A 20,291-nucleotide genomic window follows, 5' to 3' on the forward strand; every position below is an offset into this window, starting at 1 on the left:
CTAATTAGTATTTCTCTCCAAGGACTTGACATTTTGGAAAATAAAAGTTGCATTGCTATATTTTCTTCGACCTCTGAATTTCATCTATATTTAGTGAATAACATAATATATTCATTTACTAAACATATGTCATGTAATCCAAGACTATACAAAGCTTGAGTATATTTTTTATTCTTCTTTGTATCTTGACTATTAAAATAGTCAATCCCTATAAATTGTGCTTTAAATAGGGTAATCATTTTTCTGGCTATCTCACCGAGAGATTCTCCTTGTCACGCCCCGGGACGGGGGTTGGTCGACACCGGCGTTGCTCTCAAATTTACATTCGAAAACAACAAGCCTCAGAAGTACAAAATTCGGAAACCAGTCTTTCATTCATAATACTGAATATTCATTGTCTGATACAAAGTCGAATAATAATGATTTACAGCGGAAATGTAAAACCTATCAAAATAACGTCTTAACAGATGCAGCGGAAAACATAAACTAAAACTGAAAATAGCATTCTTCTTCACCAGTCCCAGAATTGAGTCTGCTCTTCCTCTTCTAACAACTCTTCTTCGTTCTTATCTGAGATGAGTTTGGTGGATGAGTGATATGGTTGTCACTCAGTAAGCGGGGGCGGGAATAACTCCCAGTTTTCGAAACCATTTTTAAACAGAAACAGTAATCCGAATGATATACAGAAATTCTTATTTTCAGAATAGAAATCAGTATTCAGAAATCAGTAATCAGAAATCAATATTCGGTAATCAGTAATCAGAAATTATCAAGTAAAAACTGAGCACGTTTGTGAATTTCATGGCTAAACTGATATCGATCCCCTATATGTTCTCTCCTCTAAGGGGTGAGGCCAGTAATCAGTAATCAGTAATGTTCATAATATATATTCCTACCATTAGTTCACTAAGTTTCAGTGCTTCAAAAATCAGATATCAGAAATCAATCATACAGAAATTTTGCTTTAAAACATAAATCGTCAAACTGGATTCAAGATATTTATACATAAGCCCACTTACAGTAATTTGCTGGAGAGTTTCGGTTTAAGTCTGGAAATATGTTTGCTCTCGCCACTGGTTTCTACTGCTCGAAAATAAGCACTCTCTTATCTCGAAAATTCAAGTGATAACTCAAGATTTGTGTAACACCAATTCATAGGTTTGAGGGTGTTATTTATAGGCAAAATTCTGACTGGTAGCCTCCCAATTAATGGCTATAATCTGCCATTAACAGCCTTTATTCCGTGTTAAATGTTTCAGTTACAAGTCATATGCTGAATTAGTAACTGTCTGCTGGAATTCTGTCTGCTGCTGGATTCTATCTGCTGGAATTCTATCTGCTGGAAAAATATCAGCTTCTGAAATATTAGCTGATGCTGGAATTGGTAGCTTCTGCTGGAATTTTTCTTTGCTACTGAATATTGCTAGCTGCTGAAAAATGCTAGCTGCTGCTGAAAATTCAGGTTCTCACACTCCTATTAGGATTGACTCTTTGGTTTCTACCGAAGTCATATCCCTAGCAATTTTAACTGATATCATAAGACTCATTTCTAATAATCAATTGTTCTTACTGTGATTCTTATAGCCGATGTCCAATAATCAATTAGATCTTCTCTGTTTTTAAAATCTAGTATATCAAGGTTAAGCATAACCCCATAAAGATACATATGTTCTAAAACCGATTTTCTATTTGTTGTTTGGTGCAAGAGAATTTGACTTCTCCTTAACCTGGTTCCTGCTGGGAGTGCTTCTTCACCAACATGAAAATCTGTTTAAGGTTCTCTCATATTTGTATTATGAGATCTCGTATTTTTTCTTGGTGGTTCACGAGAAGATGACCATGTTTGTAATGCCCAATATTTTATATCGTGTTAAATTACGATTATTAATTTTTAATCGAGACGATTATGAAAGGGCTAATTGAGACACAGATTGAAATTTTGCATGTGAGATTGTTGGTGCGAGAGCCGAAGGTCTCGCGCATATGCGCGAAGAGTAGGCGCGCATATGCGCGAGTAGTGCGGAAGCCATGATGTGGGACAGAACACTAGGCGCACATGCGCGACATGTATACGCGCACATGCGCGAGAGGTCCAGAAAGTTGGGCGCACATGCGCGACGTAGATTCGCGCATATGCACGAGGGTACCTGAGACTTGGCAAATTTGAGCAATGGCCTCGCGCATATGCGCCGAGTAAGGGCGCGCATATGCGCGAGTCTCCGTGAAGCTACGCGCCGAGACTTAAGTCTCGCGCATATGCGTGAGGACAGTACGCGCATATGCGCGAGAGGCTTTGAATGGATTTTGAGGAAGACACGTATCAATTACATGCAATATATAATATATATATATATTGCCTCTTCCTTCGAATTTGATCAGATAGAAACAGCAAAAATCGAGAATTCCCTCAACACTTCACCGTGGTTTCAAGTTATGAGTTTGTGAAATCTACTCGTTAAATTTTGAATCCGACTTAGGTACTGAGTTCCTATCGACGCAGGCTACAACTGGACGTAAGTTTTATTACGTTTGGACATGTTTTGAAATTATGATATTGTCAGGATTGAATGAAATTCATATATGATGTTCTTGACATAGTAGACATCATAGAATCGAAGTCAGATTAAGAAACAGATTGATTATGGAATTGTTATGAATTTGAGAGTTAAATTGACTGAGATGTGATGTCAGATTCGTACGGTGGTTGATTATAAGTTATTGGAATTAGTATATACTGGTGTGGTATCACCGGTATCGCAAGATTGTACTGTTGTACCGTCAGAATTTGATAAGACAGAGATGTCTTGATTTGAATAGAATATTAATGCAGTATATTGATATTGTCATTGCCAGATTGAACATTGACTGACTTTGAGTCGAGACTTCGATTGTATCAGAGCGACAGCAAGAAAGGTATAAATAAATGTTGATTCGGGATTGCACAACTCGAGTTAGGTTTGACTTGAGTTTCCCAAAATCACATACTTTATTTTATTGCATTGATATTTGCAGATTATCAGATTGATTTGTTTGGTCTATTGAATTATAGCAGAGCCAGAGTTTGAGTCTATGGCAGATCAGCCTAGCTAGGGCAGAACCGCCGAGTCTTTGTCAGAACCGCAAAGACTCTAGACTTACGGTGTATCGATGAGCTTAGATGTAGATCGACGTCTATTGTAGACATTCGATACAGCATACCAAAGTCTAAATTAGATCGGGATCCCTAGGTTAGAAATAAGTTGAGATAAGATAATAAGTCATTGACTTAAATACAGATTCGTATTGGTTCATGTAGTCAGATTGGATACATGTTTTAATGATTGTTTATGCTTTTATATATGATTGCATTGATACATTGTTTATATTGGGATATTTATATCTCACCGGAGTTATCCGGCTGTTGTCTTGTCTGTATGTGTGCATGGCAACAGGTGGGACAGGTTCGGGGTCACAGAGGTGAAGAAAGATCGAGTTAGAGTGGAGACTACGGACTTGGACTAGAGTTAGGGTTTAAACACTTGTTATATAGTTGTTAAACCTTAGTTGAGACTGATTGTATATAGTGCAAGATTTGTACTTTTAATAACGACGTGTATGTTAAGATGTATGCCATTACGTTCCGCATTTAAAAAAAAAAAATTTAGACCCTTTTTATTATAATTTATTAAATTAGTCTCAATGACGATTAATAAGATGATTAGCGTCCGGGTCCCCACAATGTTATTGTGAGTGGTTCACCCTCAGTTGTGTTTACTATCCTGAGATTTGCAAAAGATTCTGTAAGAATTTGGAGGTCATCGAGATCAATCTTTTCTAAAGTTGTTATAATATTAGTTTCTTTTCTGAGATATTTTTTTAATTAAATTGATCATTTTTCTTCGTTGGTTAAATGTTTTGACATCATCTTGCTCGTCCCTCTTTGATGTAATAAGCAGTGTTCTAAAAATCCGCGCCTAAGACCGCCTAGGCGCTGGGCGGTCCAAAATCGCCCCGATTTTAGGCTAGTCGAAACTTCTAGGCGCCACCATATTAATCGGCCGCCTGGCGCGAAAGCCGCCTAGACGATTTTACAATTAAAAATCCAGAAGGTTGAACGATTTTACACTTAATTGGAGTACTTTTGAGGGAGTAATTACTTAATTGATTATTCTATACTTATTATTATATATTTTTATATATGTATTCAATATTAATATTTTTTTAATGTAGATCCATACTAAGAAAAGAAATAGACTAGATACTGAAAGGTTGAACAATTTAGTTTATGTTCAATTCAATGTGATATGAATCCTCGTACGAATGAAAAGCAAACACGATTATTGAAATCGAGCCCTCAATTCAATAACGAACAAGGATCGATTATGTTGTCCCGATCTTTTGAAACAAGTAAAGATTTATGATATTCACCTCTAAGCGATTAACACTTAGCAACAAACATCAACGATAAGAACAATTGAATTTCAAACGAACCTTCAAAGATCTTGTTTTGACAATCCGTACGAAAAACAATCGACAAACGCCACAAAGATGAAAATCTTTGATAAGTTTGATTTGGTTTTCTTCTTGTGAAGAACAAAGCTAAAAGCTTTGAAAATTGAGAGAACCTCAAAATATTTGATATCAATCTGAATTGGTTCGTTTTTGGTCTTATACAATCATTATATAATCAATAAAATACAAGAAAAGTAGTGTAAAAAGTCATAAAGGAAGTTGTAAACAAATTCTACACGGAAGTGCACGCGGTAGCGCGTGTTCTCGCGCGGTGGCGCGCGAGTTACGGCCTTTGGCAACACCCTGCGCGCGGTGGCACCGGAAGTCGCGCCATGGCGCGCGCGCGGCCGCGCTGAAAGTGGCGCGGGTGCGCGTCGCTTGCTGGCTTGCTGCATGCGTCTTCATTGTCTTGTGCGCGGTTGCACGAAATCTTGTGCTGGGGCGCGCATGCTGCTGCCCTCATGGCTTTTATCACTTGAATGACATTCCAAACACTTCCATTGTTGTGTCCATGTTTCCCAAGCTCTTTTAATTTAGACACCCAATTTGTAGAACTTCCTTGGTAACTCAACATTAATCCTTGAAGTGTTTCTTCTTTTAATTCCTTCAAGAACTTGAATATGTTTGATTCTTCATTATTAATCACAATCATACTTGAAATTCCAAAACAACAATGCCACTTAAATCTTCCCCCAAACATTTGCACACAGTGCCTAGCCAGATTCATATCATACTTCCCTTCTTCAAAAAGATTTGTCCTCAAATCTTGTCTACCTACGCAAAAACGAAGCAATTTAGTAATAACAAAATTTATATGACCAACATGCTTACCTTCAGGTTCAAGTTTGTAGACGATATCATTTACTTGCTCCATCAGCATTAGAAAACCCAAATTTACGGTCGCCTTCCATATGTATTCATCATCCTCAACATACACCAATTGACAAGTGACACCAAATGATAAGATATCATTAACTATCACAAAAATAAGGTTTCTCCCCTTCTTAGACCTAGTTAACACACAAATGAAATTCATACACGTGTACGACAATAGCTCACTAGGAATAAGACATAGTTCATGCACGATATAAGAATCTTTCCAAAATGTCATTCTCTTATATGCAATGCATGTTTCACAATCCCACTCAACATACCTCTTCATATGCAATCAACACGTATAATCATGCATTTTATCAAAGATAAAATCACCACTATATGCATCACTAGTACGTAACTCATGCAATGAATATAGAATGAAGAATTTATTTTCCTTAAAATTGTATTCATTATGAACATAAAAATTCTGATATTCATTCATGTTCTTTACAACGCCATCATCAAACAAGTATGAATCATGCAAATAGAACACACTAGATGTACTACCCATGTAAACATTTAACTCATCACAAAGATTTGAACATAATGCATACAATTCATTGTTATGACTAAAACTCATCAATTTGACAACTCTTGAAAAATCACAATCACTAACATTTAAATTTGATATATTCAATATGTCATCATTCTTAAATCTATGACTTCTAGGCACAAAGGTTAATTCACAGTTAGACCCTTTAGACATCCCACTCTCAACTCTCTCACCAAACGCTTGAATACAACACAACAACGAAGTAAGATAAGGACGAAAATCATACCTCATGGTTGTTGCGTTGGCAACTAACCTTACCTCACGGTGAGTGTTCTCAACATCAAATGGATCATCCCATTGCATTTTTACACCTTCCTCATTTGCTCGTCTCCTCATCATGTCTTCATCGAAATCCTGGAAAGGAGAAATAATAATGCTCGGGATTGAACCGGCTATATCATCATAATGATAATAAACCACTTTGTACAAATGTACATGAAAGGGTTTATACAATAATAAGCATCTCTCCATCTCACTCTTTTGGGCCATAAAGTTCTTTTTCTTTTTATTTTCTTTGGCCTCTTTTTCTTGTTCTTTTTCTTTTATCTCATTCTTTTCTTCTCTTTTTATTTCTATGGTCATCTCACTCTTTTGTTCACTCATTCTTTCGACCATATCACATTTTTTTCGACTCTTTTCAATACATTTCAATTGATCATTAATAATTTTTTTTCGTTTCAATTGAGCAAAAGAAATATGTTTTTCTTCAAATGTTTTGAGCAACAAAGTTTCTTCTTGCCTATTCTCCTCCTCCTTAATAGACAAATCACACATTTCTTTACCACTCAATGATTCACTTTCCACTATACACAATTTAACATCATTAGACTCATCAACTTATGGAATACTATCATCAACAACTTTCTCAACCACAACCTCAAATTCAAATTCTTCTACAACCTCAATTTCATGTTCAAATTCTCCAACAATCTCAACCTCCACTTGAGATTTAAGTTCAACCAACGACTCTACTACTGTCAGCTCCTTACGTTGACATTGGCTAGTATCATGCCCAAATTTTAAACACCAAAAACATATAATATCAAAAGTACTAGAATTTGAGTTTTTACTTGTACCTTGATATTCATATTTGGTAGCTTCTCGTCTCGACTCATTCATTGGCCTAGCAATAATTTTCTCTTCCAAGCTCGTCCGCCAAGTAGATGTCAAAGACTCCCTATGCACATCATGTTCACCTCTTCGGCCTACTCCTCTATTCTCATCACATCGCCTATCATCACCATGATCCACGTGCAAAGCTCTATCCCCACCAATTCTACTACCTCGTCTATTCCCATCATCTTGCCTATCATACCTCTCATCTCCTTCACTCCGCCTATATCTCTCATGTAGAGGCTTAAACTACTTCTCCCATATTTTATCCAACCCTTTTAACATTGTTTGAAATTGACGATCGTCAACCATTATACCTGCAAGAAAAGGTTAGTATAAAATAATAAAGAATAAATTTTCTCACCACGAATCCTCACTGGTCACTCCAATGAAAATTCACTCGACTCTTTTTTTTTTCTCAATACAAAATACTCACCGGTCACTCCAAAGAAATAACGCTCGCACTCAAGTGTTTTCACTCGAATTTGATAGTTCTCTCTAAGATGTGCTCAAGCTTTGTACTTGTATATCAAACTAACAAAATTCAACTCGTGGACACTCGCAACTGTCTCACTTGGACTGCACAAAACAAAGAACACTAGAATAAAGCAGATCTTACAACAATACAAAGGATAACACATATCTGAAAACAGAAACGAAGGAATAACACAGATCTGATAACAGAACGAAATTTATGTTTTTCTTTTCTTATATATTTTTTTATATAGAAAGATTTAACAATAGAAACGAAAGGATACCACAGATCTGAGAACAGAACGAAATTTTAGTCAGATCTGAAAATAACAACAACAACGATAACTTACTTGAATCAAACAGAACCAGAAGCTCTGATACCAAATGATACGAATCCTTGTACGAATGAAAAGCAAACACGATTATTGAAATCGAGCCCTCAATTCAATAACCAACAAGGATTGATTATGTTGTCCCGATCTTTTGAAACAAGTAAAGATTTATGATATTCACCTCTAAGCGATTAACACTTAGCAACAAACATCAACGATAAGAACAATTGAATTTCAAACGAACCTTCAAAGATCTTGTTTTGACAATCCGTACGAAAAACAATCGACAAACGCCACAAAGATGAAAATCTTTGATAAGTTTGATTTGGTTTTCTTCTTGTGAAGAACAAAGCTAAAAGCTTTGAAAATTGAGAGAACCTCAAAATATTTGATATCAATTTGAATTGGTTCGTTTTTGGTCTTATACAATCATTATATAATCAATAAAATACAAGAAAAGTAGTGTAAAAAGTCATAAAGGAAGTTGTAAACAAATTCTACACGGAAGTGCGCACGGTGGCGCGCGAGTTACGGCCTTTGGCAACACCCTGCGCGCGGTGGCGCCGGAAGTCGCGCCATGGCGCGCGCGCGGCCGCGCTGAAAGTGGCGCGGGTGCGCGTCGCTTGCTGGCCTGCTGCATGCGTCTTCATTGTCTTGTGCGCGGTTGCACGAAATCTTGTGCTGGGGCGCGCATGCTGCTGCCCTCATGGCTTTTATCACTTGAATGACATTCCAAACACTTCCATTGTTGTGTCCATGTTTCCCAAGCTCTTTTAATTTAGACACCCAATTTGTAGAACTTCCTTGGTAACTCAACATTAATCCTTGAAGTGTTTCTTCTTTTAATTCCTTCAAGAACTTGAATATGTTTGATTCTTCATTATTAATCACAATCATACTTGAAATTCCAAAACAACAATGCCACTTAAATCTTCCCCCAAATATTTGCACACAGTGCCTAGCCAGATTCATATCACAATGCCAAGATCATCAACAAGAAGAGAAGGCAAAAAGAAAAAGGAGTGGATGTTCTATTTGCTAGTGAAGCAACTATGGCAAAAGGATGGATTGTTGATGGTGGAGATGAAGATGTTGAGAAACATGTTGAAGATGTAAGGGAACTTCACGAAGAGGAATTTGTATTGGATGAAGAGGAGGAAGAAGCCATGGATTTTGAGTTTGAATCTGATACAGAAGAAGTATTGGAAAAATATGGAGATGAACTAGAAGAGTTAGATGTTTAAGTTTAATATCAATATATTATGTTGGAAAAAATGTTGAACAAATTTAATTTTCATTGTACAACGGTTGTAGTAAAGTAGTAAACTGATGTGGGTGATTCATATATAAAATTTTATTAATATATATTTATTATTACAATTTTAAATTTTATAATAATATATATTTCATATACAAACATAATATTCATGAACCACTTAATGAATTTAAACTTTAAAAAAAACCGCCCAGGCAACCGCCTAGGCGCTAGGCGGTAGGTAACCGCCCGCCTACCGCCTACCGCCTACCGCTTTTTAGAACACTGGTAATAAGAGTTCGGTAACGAAAGATGATGGTATCCTTCCTACTGAAATTCTTTTACTAGAACTTGTTTATTGTTCTAGACTTTGGATTCTTGTTTGAATATCATTTAACTTTATAAGAATTTCTTCTTGTTTTTCAATGATTTTTTTTTCAGTTTTGTGGTACATAATACAACATACTGTCATAATTTTGTATCGTATTTTTAGATTTCCCTAAGATCTTCAGAAATTCAGAGGAATCCGATATTATTTCCATAACTTATTAGACTGAATCATACATTTACATTTGGATAATGGTAAGTTCCACTTTACTCGTTATATCTACTTCTTATTTCAAATATTCCAAAGCATTGAATAATTCATGTAAATAATTAATTTCGAATCTATGTTTGGATCTATATTATTTGAAAAAATTCTCATATTCAAATATTTAATTATACAGTAATAATAATTTTGTATGTTTGAACTAATTTTACTTCGACCTTGATATCATTTTTGGTTTAGATAAATCAATCAATTAAAAGTAATAAATATAAGAGATTTTGTTATTTTTAGTATTTTAGGAGTTTAACAAAAAAATTTAAACCTAGAAAATTAAGATAAATTTATATTTTAATTGTGGATTTATTTTCAATTTACTTTTAAATTTTTATATGAAAAGTGAAAATAATGGTAACGTGATATTACCAAGTCCACATCAGTTTTGGACTCCTCTTCTTCTCGACAAGCTTTGTTTCTTCTCTCTCCTCACCAATTAGCTATCAGTCCCATTCCATTTAGCTCTCCATCTGGAGATATGCTTCCGATACTCGCACGCGGACCCAGGAATACCCATCAAGTTTTCTTCCGAGATTTCCTCTCAGTTCTTGTGGAATTCCTCTCTGTATTGGGGTGGACGCGCGTTTTGTAGTTCTGGCAGTGTGAATTTTTGTGGGTTTTGCGTGATTCTTACTGGGAATCTGGATATGGGAAGATGTGAGATCTGAGTTGAAATTGTGGTTTTACGAGATGGCTGCTTCCGAAGTATCGATCAAGGGCTATAGCGAGGTGAATGGTTGTGCTTCTAGGCCGGAAATGGGGAGCCTCGGCACCGGAGAAGGTAATTGTGATGGATTTCTGTTAGTTTTTTTTTGGTTTGATGGTTTCCCTGGACTCCATTTTCTCTCGTTTGTTGTGGGTTTTCTTCAGTGGATGCTGAGATGGCGTTGTACACGGAGCTGTGGAAGGCCTGCGCCGGTCCTTTAGTAACTGTTCCTCGTAAAAACGAGCTCGTTTTCTATTTTCCTCAGGGTCACATAGAACAGGTTTCCCTCTTACATCCTTTCTTACTGTTTTGTAATTCATTATCATTTATCAAATTTTGTAAGAGTGCCAGTTTTCTTTCTCATCTTAGATTGATCTAAGTTAATTACTGTTTCATTTACCTCATTTCTGATTTCGGACTTTTCACGATACACGAGCAAGTAGTTTTGTGCTGATTTGTTGTTTACGGAATGTAATTTGTGGGGTATTTTTTTAAATAGGTGGAGGCATCGACTAATCAGAGCGCAGACCAGCAGATGCCGTTGTACAATCTTCCTTCCAAGATCCTTTGTCGAGTGGTTAATGTAGATTTGAAGGTATTTGGAAATTTTTTGTGAAGTTTACCCTTTTTAATGAGTTCATGTTGAGTTACGGGCTTTCTGTGTGGTTAGGCTGAACCTGATACTGATGAGGTGTATGCTCAAGTTACTTTGATGCCCGAACCTGAGGTAAGATAATCGATTGTTCGTGTAAATGTATTGTTCTTTGAATTTAGATTTTGAGATTTTTGGGTTAATTCTAAAGAAGCTTGGTGTTGCAGCAAGATGAGAATACAGTAAAGAAGGAACCTCTACCCCCTCCGCCACCATACTTTCACGTTCATTCTTTTTGTAAGACCCTTACTGCATCAGATACAAGCACACATGGCGGGTTTTCGGTGTTGAGGCGGCATGCTGATGAATGTCTTCCTTCACTGGTTAGAATTAATCAAGCTGAAAATTGTTTAATTTATGTGGCCATAGTGATTGTTTGATTTCATTTAAAAATAGGACATGTCAAGACAACCCCCCACTCAAGAATTAGTGGCCAAAGATTTGCATGGGAATGAGTGGCGATTCAGGCATATTTTTCGAGGTAAAATTGAATCTATCTACATGATTTTGTAACCTTTGCTTAAGTTTTGGAATTATGTCTCAATTGCAGCCTTTGACCGTTTGACCATGTTATATGTTGAATACCTTGATATCTTTTATTTTGGTGTATTTTATTTCTTGGACTATATTTTACTTCCTGATTCAATCCTTTTAGAAATCTTCATTTAGAGAAGGCTGGAGAATAGTGACTGATTGATTATGGCCGTGTTAAACATATTGTACCAAGTTAACTAATGCATTAGAAGCCGATACTATTTGTTTTTATGGAGAAACAGCTAAAATAAGCGCAAAAGCAACATAATAGATAGATGAATTGCTCATATCCTCACGTTGTATCTTTGAAGTTTTTCCAAGTATGTAAATTTTTGAAGCGTTGCATGTCTATTGTGAGAGTGGGGATGATGGTTTTGACGAATTTGTGCAACAGGTCAACCGCGAAGACACCTCCTTCAGAGTGGTTGGAGCGTCTTTGTTAGTTCGAAGAGGCTTGTTGCTGGTGATGCTTTTATATTTTTGAGGTTTGATTCTACTAGCTTCCTATGCATCTTTCTGCATCATTATTTAGCATTTTTTAAATTAGTGCGGAAAATTTTCAGAGGGGAGAATGGGGAGATGCGAGTTGGAGTTAGGCGTGCCTTGAGACAACAAGGAGTTGCTCCATCATCAGTCATATCAAGCCACAGTATGCATCTTGGTGTTTTGGCGACAGCTTGGCATGCCGTTCAGACCAAAAGCTTGTTCATTGTATATTACAAGCCCAGGTATGTGATTTGACTACACCCCTTGTCTTTGTGTTGTTTTCCAATTACATCTGAAAGTACAATCAGCTGCTTATGTGTTGGTAATTAACACAGTAACCTTGTTATCGGAAGCATATGATTCTGCTGACGTCAAAATGACATTTGAGATGTCGAAAATTCTTTGATTAAAAACCTAGATAACTTAATGAATAGTTGAAAACAGTGGGCTGTCGATAAATATGGCCGGTTGCATATTTTCTACTCTTCGGAGTTGTAATTATTGTCCATGTGTTTGCTGTACATATTACAGGACCAGCCCAGCTGAGTTTATTATTCCTTTCGATCAGTACATGGAGTCTGTTAAAAACAATTATTCTATAGGGATGAGATTCAAAATGAGATTCGAAGGTGAAGAAGCTCCAGAGCAGAGGTAGGCAGTTTTTTTAGCATCTTGAATGATGATATGTGACATTTGTCATGAATGCGGTGGGCATAGTTTATATATTTTTACTGATATTAATTTTGTAGGTTTACTGGAACTATCGTTGGTATTGAAGATGCGGAGCCCACAAGGTGGGTTGAATCAAAATGGAGGTGCCTAAAGGTAACAAGTGCCAATATATCATTAGTTCGTGACTCAATCCCCTGTTTTTCCAAAAGTCCCTTCATTATCTCAGTTTTGACATTTCATCTCTCAATTTTGCTTAAGGTGCGGTGGGATGAAATTTCAACAATTCCTCGACCAGATAGAGTTTCACCGTGGAAAATAGAACCTGCTCTTTCTCCTCCTGCGTTGAACTCACTTCCGGTGCCCAGGCAAAAAAGGCGATCAAATGTCTTAGCCTCATCCCCCGACTCTTCTGTTCTTACTATGGAAGGTGTGTTGCTTATGCAATGGCTATTTTGCCACGTCCTTCTGGTCTACTGGTGATTGAAATTTGTTTCCATTAAATTTTTTCTGTAATGTAGGTCCATCCAAGATGACAGTAGACCCTTCACCTGCTGGTGTGTTTCCAAGGGTTTTCCAAGGTCAAGAGTTATCGACCTTGAGAGGCAATAATGAATCAGATTCTTCTGAGAGGCCATTACTACCATGGAACCCCTCATTGGACGATGGGAAGATCGATGCCTCTGCTTCAAGAAGATGTGGGCCAGAGAAGTGGTCACCTTTAGGAAGACCCGAGTCCTCACACTCGGATCTTGTATCAGGTTTTGGTTTTCAGGTGCTTAATTCACCACGTGATTTCTGTTTGCCTCCTGGTGATCAAATGACTTCAAAGCAAGTAGCATTAGTGCATGAAGATAAATTTAGCTTAACTGGGAGCACGTGGTCTACAGTGCCTTGTGGTTTCTCACTTAATCTGATGGATTCAAGTTTGAAGACCCATGGACAAGGTGCTGATACTTCTTATCAGACACATGGGGACGTTAGATACGGTGCTTTTAGAGACTTTTCAATAATTAATGATCCCAAAAGTGACCATCAGCAAGAGAATTGGCTGAAGCCTCCACCTGTTTCACCATTCCTCCAAATGTCATCCCAATCAAGAGAGCTGATTCCTAAATCTTTATTCTCAAAGCAGCATGACGCCACGAAGCTAAATGAAGGGAGCTGTAAGCTTTTTGGTATTTCTCTCATAAGTGATTCTGTGCCATTGGATACAGCAATGCCACACGCCAATGCGATGATTGAACCATCGAGTCATATGCAGCATTGTAAGCATGTTCATCAAACCCCTGCAATTGAATCTTCTGATCAAGTAAAGGGAAGAAAACTGGTGGATCCATTTGCCACGAATGAGCAGGAGAAGCAATTCAAAACCTTCAATATTGTATCTAGAGACAGAGAAAGCAAAGGGCATGGTTCGACAAGGAGTTGTACCAAGGTTTCAGCTTAACCACTTTCTTTCTCTCTTAAAATCCTTCACTTCTTAATGAAAATTTTCCGAATTTAGGTTCACAAGCAGGGGACAGCCCTTGGTAGATCTGTGGAACTTGCCAAGTTCAGCAACTATAGCGATTTGATTAGTGAATTGGATAATCTGTTTGACTTTAATGGTGAACTCCAAGCTCGGACCAGTGATTGGCTTGTTGTGTATACTGATGACGAGGATGATATGATGCTTGTTGGAGATGACCCCTGGGAGTAAGATTTCCTTTGGAATTTATGTATTTAAGGCAGTTTTGAACACACCTTACGTACCTATATTCCATGCTGTTGTTTGCTCTTTACCAGTGGTTTCTGCTGTTGAAAACAGAGAATTCTGTAGAATGGTTCGCAAAATCTTAATTGTTACAAAAGAGGAGGTCCAGAAAATGAATCCAGGCACCTTGATTTCTAAAGGAGAAGAAACCTCATCTTTTGCAGAAGGAACAGATGCTAAAGAAATGAACATACCCACGACTTCTTCGTCAAACCTGGGAAATTACTAGTTGTCCACCTCTATCCTGGTACGTATCTACTGGAGGGTTTTTCACGATGGAGAGGGGGGTGATCACCACTGGGACCTGTTTTCTCATGCATGGAGTAACCTCGATCTGTTTCTTTCTCATCCATCAATTTTTATACCATGCTTCTGACATATTCCTTTGCAACCTTACAGATATATGTAGGGGGGAGGAATATAATATCATCAAACCGGTTACAATTTTGAGGACATCAAATGGAGAAAGAAACGCTTATGTGATGAAGTTTCGACGAAAACGACTAGTATCTTTATTTTTATACAGTTTTGGTGCCAACATATGGTGCTTTATGTTTGATATAAGTAGTATATGACGCGATAGAAGTATCATTAGTTTCTCAACCATTCGGCTTGTAAATATATATTTGCAAATTCCCAGCAGATGTGTAATTAAGAAGTGATACAAAGAGTTCAGTGTCTGTCTTGGTCTTTCCTCTTGCGAGTAATATTAATGATGTGAATCTTGTAGCGGTTCCACATTGATCCTCTGTTTCCAATTTTCCTAATTTCATTTAATACTTGCAAGTTACATTATTTTCGATATTTTACATATTATATCTCAAAAGTAATTCTGGAATCACTGGTGTTATATCTCAATTTAACTCGTAATATGAAGAAAAAATCAAGAATCTCGTGTGGGGTGAAAATTGTAAATGGAAAAACCAGCACAAGACAACAAATCTTTAATTTGTTTAGCCCGAAAAAGGGGTGGAATGCAGACAACAATAAGTTCTATCCGCAGGAATTGATGTCGAGTTTTCCTGTCATTATCTGTTGCTAGAAGTTAACGTACAAATTGAGAGCGAAAATTAGAACACAAACAATTCCAACGTGATTCGATCTAGTTCACTTATTCCAACCACTGAGCAAACCAATGGACTTACACAAGTAAAGACCCTTGGCGCCTCAGTGTTGAATACACTCAGGCAGATCTTTGTTTGGCCAGCAACACTTACTTTTCGATCCGTCTTCTCAACTCTCTTTGATGTGCGGAGCGTTCCCGGAACAACACCTTCCTCTCACTAGCAATGAATCAAGAAATTCTAAAATACATATGCTCCATCTCGTTTTGCTTCACATTATCACAGAATTATATCACAGATTTGACATTGAAAGCTCATCGATCAGAATCAAACCAAATCCTGAACTTGTATAAAAAAGATGTTGCCACAAAATACAGCGATAGATTCACATGCAATCTCAAATCTCTATCCAACACATTACTGAATTTTTCTACTCAAATAAGCATGTCTATAATATACTAAGAGCAGGTCTTAGGGTCGACCCTTCCGATATTCACAATTAAAAGTAATACTCTTAGAATAAAAAGTAATACTTTTTCATGGATGACCCAAATAAGAGATACGTCTCACAAAATACGACCGTGAGACCGTCTCACACAAGTTTTTGTCATATACTAAAACCCTCCACAGGCAGATTTCTTGGATATTTCAATGTAATCATGAATCAATCAACAATTACCTTCAAAATATTTCCATATTTTAAAGATAATATTTCAAGAATCTTTATGTCTTCAAGACAGTACCTTCTAATATTTTTTTTTATGTATATGTTGACTGTTGTTATTGATGTTGTTGATTCAGGGCATTCTTACATTGGATTGGAGCACTTGCTTCGTGAGGGTGAAGGTGTGGCAGCACGTCTCCGATAGAAGATGTTCGGAGTCGAGACGTTTTATGATCTCTATGCCACTTCTATGGTCCTATATGATAAGGATACACACTCACATTTACAAATTAATGGGCAATCCCATGACTTTGTCAATGTGATTGTGTATCGTTATCACTATATGGATAATAAAGATTTAGATCTTGAATTTCTAGTACATTGTTATGGTTGTTAGGTAAGCTGTCCTAATCAAATTAATATATTGCATGTGTTGTCGACATGCTTAGTTAAAGGAAATGGAATTTGACAAGGAATCGTGCAGCATTTGTTGACAAAGGAAATGAATTGTTTAACGCGTTGGAAACGCGTTTTTGCACCTATAAATAGAGTTCTTTCGTTTCAGTTTATTGTATCCCATTCAGAAGCTTTTAAGCTTTAGAAAACAAAGAGTTGTGAGTATCTCTTGTGTGAGTTAGAGAAAATATTTTTTCTCGGTTATACTCGGGTTGGGAGTGTGAGATATTTAGTGTATTGTTGTATACACTTGTTGTAATATTTCTCCTGTTATAAAAGATCTGCAGTAGCTCCGTGGACGTAGCCTATTTTGGGTGAACCACGTAAATCTTTGTGTTCTTGTTGATTGATTATTTTATTCCGCAATTTGGGTACTATATTATCTTCGTGGTCGGCATCGCTTCGGGGTAATTTCCCAACAACTGGTATCAGAGCCTTGTTGTGAAAATTTTTAAAAATTCTGAGTATGCTCTGTGGTTGCAGCCTTGTCTGATCTTCCACATCAGAAAAGATTTTTTAGATTTTTTGCTAAGGCTAGAGAAGTGATGGCCGGAGATGATGGATCGGGACTGGGAATCAACAAGTTCGACGGAACAGATTTTTCGTTCTGGCGGTTACATATAAGAGATTATATGTACAGTAAGAAGCTGCATCAACCTCTATCAGGAAAAGAAACCGGAAAAGATGGAGGATGATGATTGGGAGCTCCTTGACCGACAGGTTTTAGGTGTCATACGATTGACCCTAACAAATAACGTGGCGCATAACGTGGCGGAGGCCAAAACCACGGAGGAGATGATGTCCATTTTGTCGGACATGTACGAAAAGCCATCAGCAAATAATAAAGTACATCTCATGAAAAAGTTATTCAACTTGAAGATGGGAGAAGGTGCTTCGGTGGCAAAACACATAAATGAATTCAACACGATTGTCTCCCAGCTGACATCAGTGGACATCAAATCTGATGATGAGATTCGGGCACTTATTCTTCTGGCGTCTTTACCAGACAATTGGGAACCGATGGGGGCAGCGGTTAGCAACTCTGTTGGAAAAGGGAAACTACAACTCAATGATGTTAGAGATCAAATCCTTGCTGAAGAAGTTCGCAGGAAAGACTCGGGTGAAGCAACATCATCGAGATCTGCTCTAAATCTTGATAACAGAGGAAGAGGCAGGAGTGGTGAAAGGAGTTCCAACCGATGGCGCGGTAGATCCAAATCAAGAAATGGAAAAGACAGAAACATCTTTGAAAAGAATATGAAGTGCTGGAGCTCTGGTGAGACTGGTCACCTGAAAAAGAACTGCAGATCAACGAAGAATAATGCAAATGCTGTCACTGAGGAAGTACATGATGCTCTTCTATTATCCATGGAAAGCCCTGTTGATTCTTGGGTTATGGACTCGGGAGCTTCGTTTCATACCACTGGTGATCGCGATGTATTTGATAATTACATCGCTGGAGATTACGGAAAAGTTTTCCTGGCTGATGGAAAACCCTTGGAAATTGTTGGTATGGGTGATGTACGAATGAAGATGTCAAATGGATCTGTCTGAAAAATCAACAAAGTCAGACATGTACCAAAATTGACACGCAATCTGATCTCGGTGGGACAGCTCGATGATGAAGGCCACAATGTGACCTTCGGTGATGGTTCCTGGAAAGTGAACAAAGGAGCCATGATCGTTGCTCGAGGAAAGAAAACTGGAACACTGTGTATGACTTCCAGTTGCAGAGACACATTAGCAGATGTGGATGCTGGAGCCAATTCAAGTCTATGGCATTATAGACTTGGACATATGAGTGAGAAGGGAATGAAGATGTTGGTGTCAAAAGGAAAGCTACCAGAATTAAAGACTGTTGAACACCAACTATGTGAAAGCTGTATTTTTGGAAAGCAGAAGAAGGTGAGCTTTTCAAAAAGCGGTAGAGAACCGAAAGCAGCAAAGTTGGAGCTGGTTCATACTGATGTATGGGGACCATCTCCTGTTACATCCCTTGGAGGCTCGAGATACTATGTCACATTCATTGACGATTCGAGTAGAAAAATTTGGGTTTATTTTCTGAAAAATAAATCTGATGTTTATGAGACCTTTAAAAGGTGGAAAGTCATGGTGGAAAATGAGACCAACTTGAAGGTGAAGTGCTTACGGTCTGATAATGGTGGAGAATATGAAGATGATGAGTTCAAGAAATATTGTGCACAGAATGGGATCAAGATGGAGAAAACCATTCCTGGTACACCTCAACAGAATGGTGTAGCTGAAAGGATGAACAGGACCTTGAATGAACGCGCAAAGAGCATGAGATTACATTCTGGATTGCCAAAATCATTCTGGGCTGATGCTGTTAACACTGCAGCATATCTGATCAACAGAGGACCTTCGATACCGCTTGACTGCAGAATACCCGAAGAGGTATGGAGCGGCAAAGAAGTAAACCTTTCTTTCTTGAAAGTGTTTGGATGTCTATCCTATGTTCATATTGATTCAGCAAGCAGAACAAAACTTGATCCGAAATCAAAGAAGTGCTTCTTTATTGGTTATGGATATAATGAGTTTGGTTATCGTTTCTGGGATGACCAAAATCGGAAGATCATTCGGAGCAGGGATGTAATATTTAATGAGCAACTTTTGTACAAGGACAAGTCAGACATTGGAGCTGGAGATAAATGTCCTGAAATCAAGAAGACTGATGAAGTGCCATTGACATATATTCCTGTGAATGAATTGAAAACCAGTAACCAGGAAGATGAAGAAGAAACTGCACAAGACGATGACCCACAAACTCCGGTGATTGAACTCAGGAGATCTTTGAGAACCATCAGACCACCTGAGAGATACTCCCCCGCACTTCACTATATTTTGCTGACAGACAAAGGTGAACCGGAGACCTATGAAGAGGCAATGCAAAATGATGATTCAACCAAGTGGGAGTTGGCCATGGAAGATGAGATGGATTCACTGTCATCCAATCAGACGTGGGAGTTGACAGAACTTCCGCAAGGAAAAAAGACGTTACATAACAAGTGGGTGTACCGGTTAAAAGAAGAGCATGATGGTAGCAAGCGGTACAAGGCAAGACTTGTTGTAAAAGGCTTCCAACAACGGGAAGGAATTGATTACACCGAGATTTTCTCTCCGGTGGTTAAATTAACCACTATCAGGACAGTACTTGGACTAGTGGCGAACGAAGACTTACATTTGGAGCAGTTGGATGTAAAGACTGCGTTTCTTCACGGTGACCTAGATGAAGAAATTTATATGAAGCAGCCACAGGGCTTTGAAGTACGGGGAAAAGAGAGAATGGTGTGCAAACTTCAGAAGAGCTTGTACGGTCTCAAACAAGCTCCAAGAAAGTGGTACAAGAAGTTTGATGGATTCATGAGTGAAAATGGTTTCCTAAGGTGTCAAGCTGATCACTGCTGTTATGTGAAAAAGTTTGATGATTCTTATATCATACTACTGCTATATGTAGATGATATGCTTATAGCTGGATCTTGTCTGGAAAAAATTGATAAACTCAAGGAAGATTTATCAAAGGAATTTGCAATGAAAGATTTGGGTGCTGCAAAGCAAATCCTTGGAATGAGGATCTTAAGAGACAGG

At 37.7% G+C, this 20,291-nt stretch overlaps 1 protein-coding gene across 1 annotated transcript; it reads left to right on the forward strand.

Moving 5' to 3' along the window:
• The first annotated feature begins 10,082 nt into the window (after positions 1 to 10,082).
• LOC142528610 (auxin response factor 2A-like) lies at positions 10,083 to 15,245 on the forward strand. The gene is made up of 15 exons (XM_075633674.1): positions 10,083 to 10,479; positions 10,569 to 10,684; positions 10,904 to 10,999; positions 11,075 to 11,131; positions 11,224 to 11,379; positions 11,453 to 11,537; positions 11,985 to 12,075; positions 12,154 to 12,318; positions 12,608 to 12,727; positions 12,826 to 12,901; positions 13,007 to 13,175; positions 13,267 to 14,183; positions 14,253 to 14,443; positions 14,556 to 14,748; positions 14,901 to 15,245. Exons 1-14 carry the CDS (start codon positions 10,389 to 10,391, stop codon positions 14,728 to 14,730), a joined length of 2,505 nt encoding a protein of 834 aa, XP_075489789.1. The 5' UTR covers positions 10,083 to 10,388; the 3' UTR covers positions 14,731 to 14,748; positions 14,901 to 15,245.
• The last annotated feature ends 5,046 nt before the right edge of the window (positions 15,246 to 20,291 follow it).

This window comes from Primulina tabacum, chromosome 16 (assembly GCF_025594145.1).
Source record: "Primulina tabacum isolate GXHZ01 chromosome 16, ASM2559414v2, whole genome shotgun sequence".
Classification (NCBI taxonomy): Eukaryota; Viridiplantae; Streptophyta; class Magnoliopsida; order Lamiales; family Gesneriaceae; genus Primulina; species Primulina tabacum.

Excerpts from the sequence above, each read along its gene's own strand:
- LOC142528610 (XM_075633674.1), top strand. The coding sequence starts at position 10,389 with ATGGCTGCTTCCGAAGTATCGATCAAGGGCTATAGCGAGGTGAATGGT. Across the intron at positions 10,685-10,903 it reads CTCAGGGTCACATAGAACAG|GTGGAGGCATCGACTAATCA; the intron begins GTTTCCCTCTTA and ends TTTTTTAAATAG. Across the intron at positions 13,176-13,266 it reads TTCTGTTCTTACTATGGAAG|GTCCATCCAAGATGACAGTA; the intron begins GTGTGTTGCTTA and ends TCTGTAATGTAG.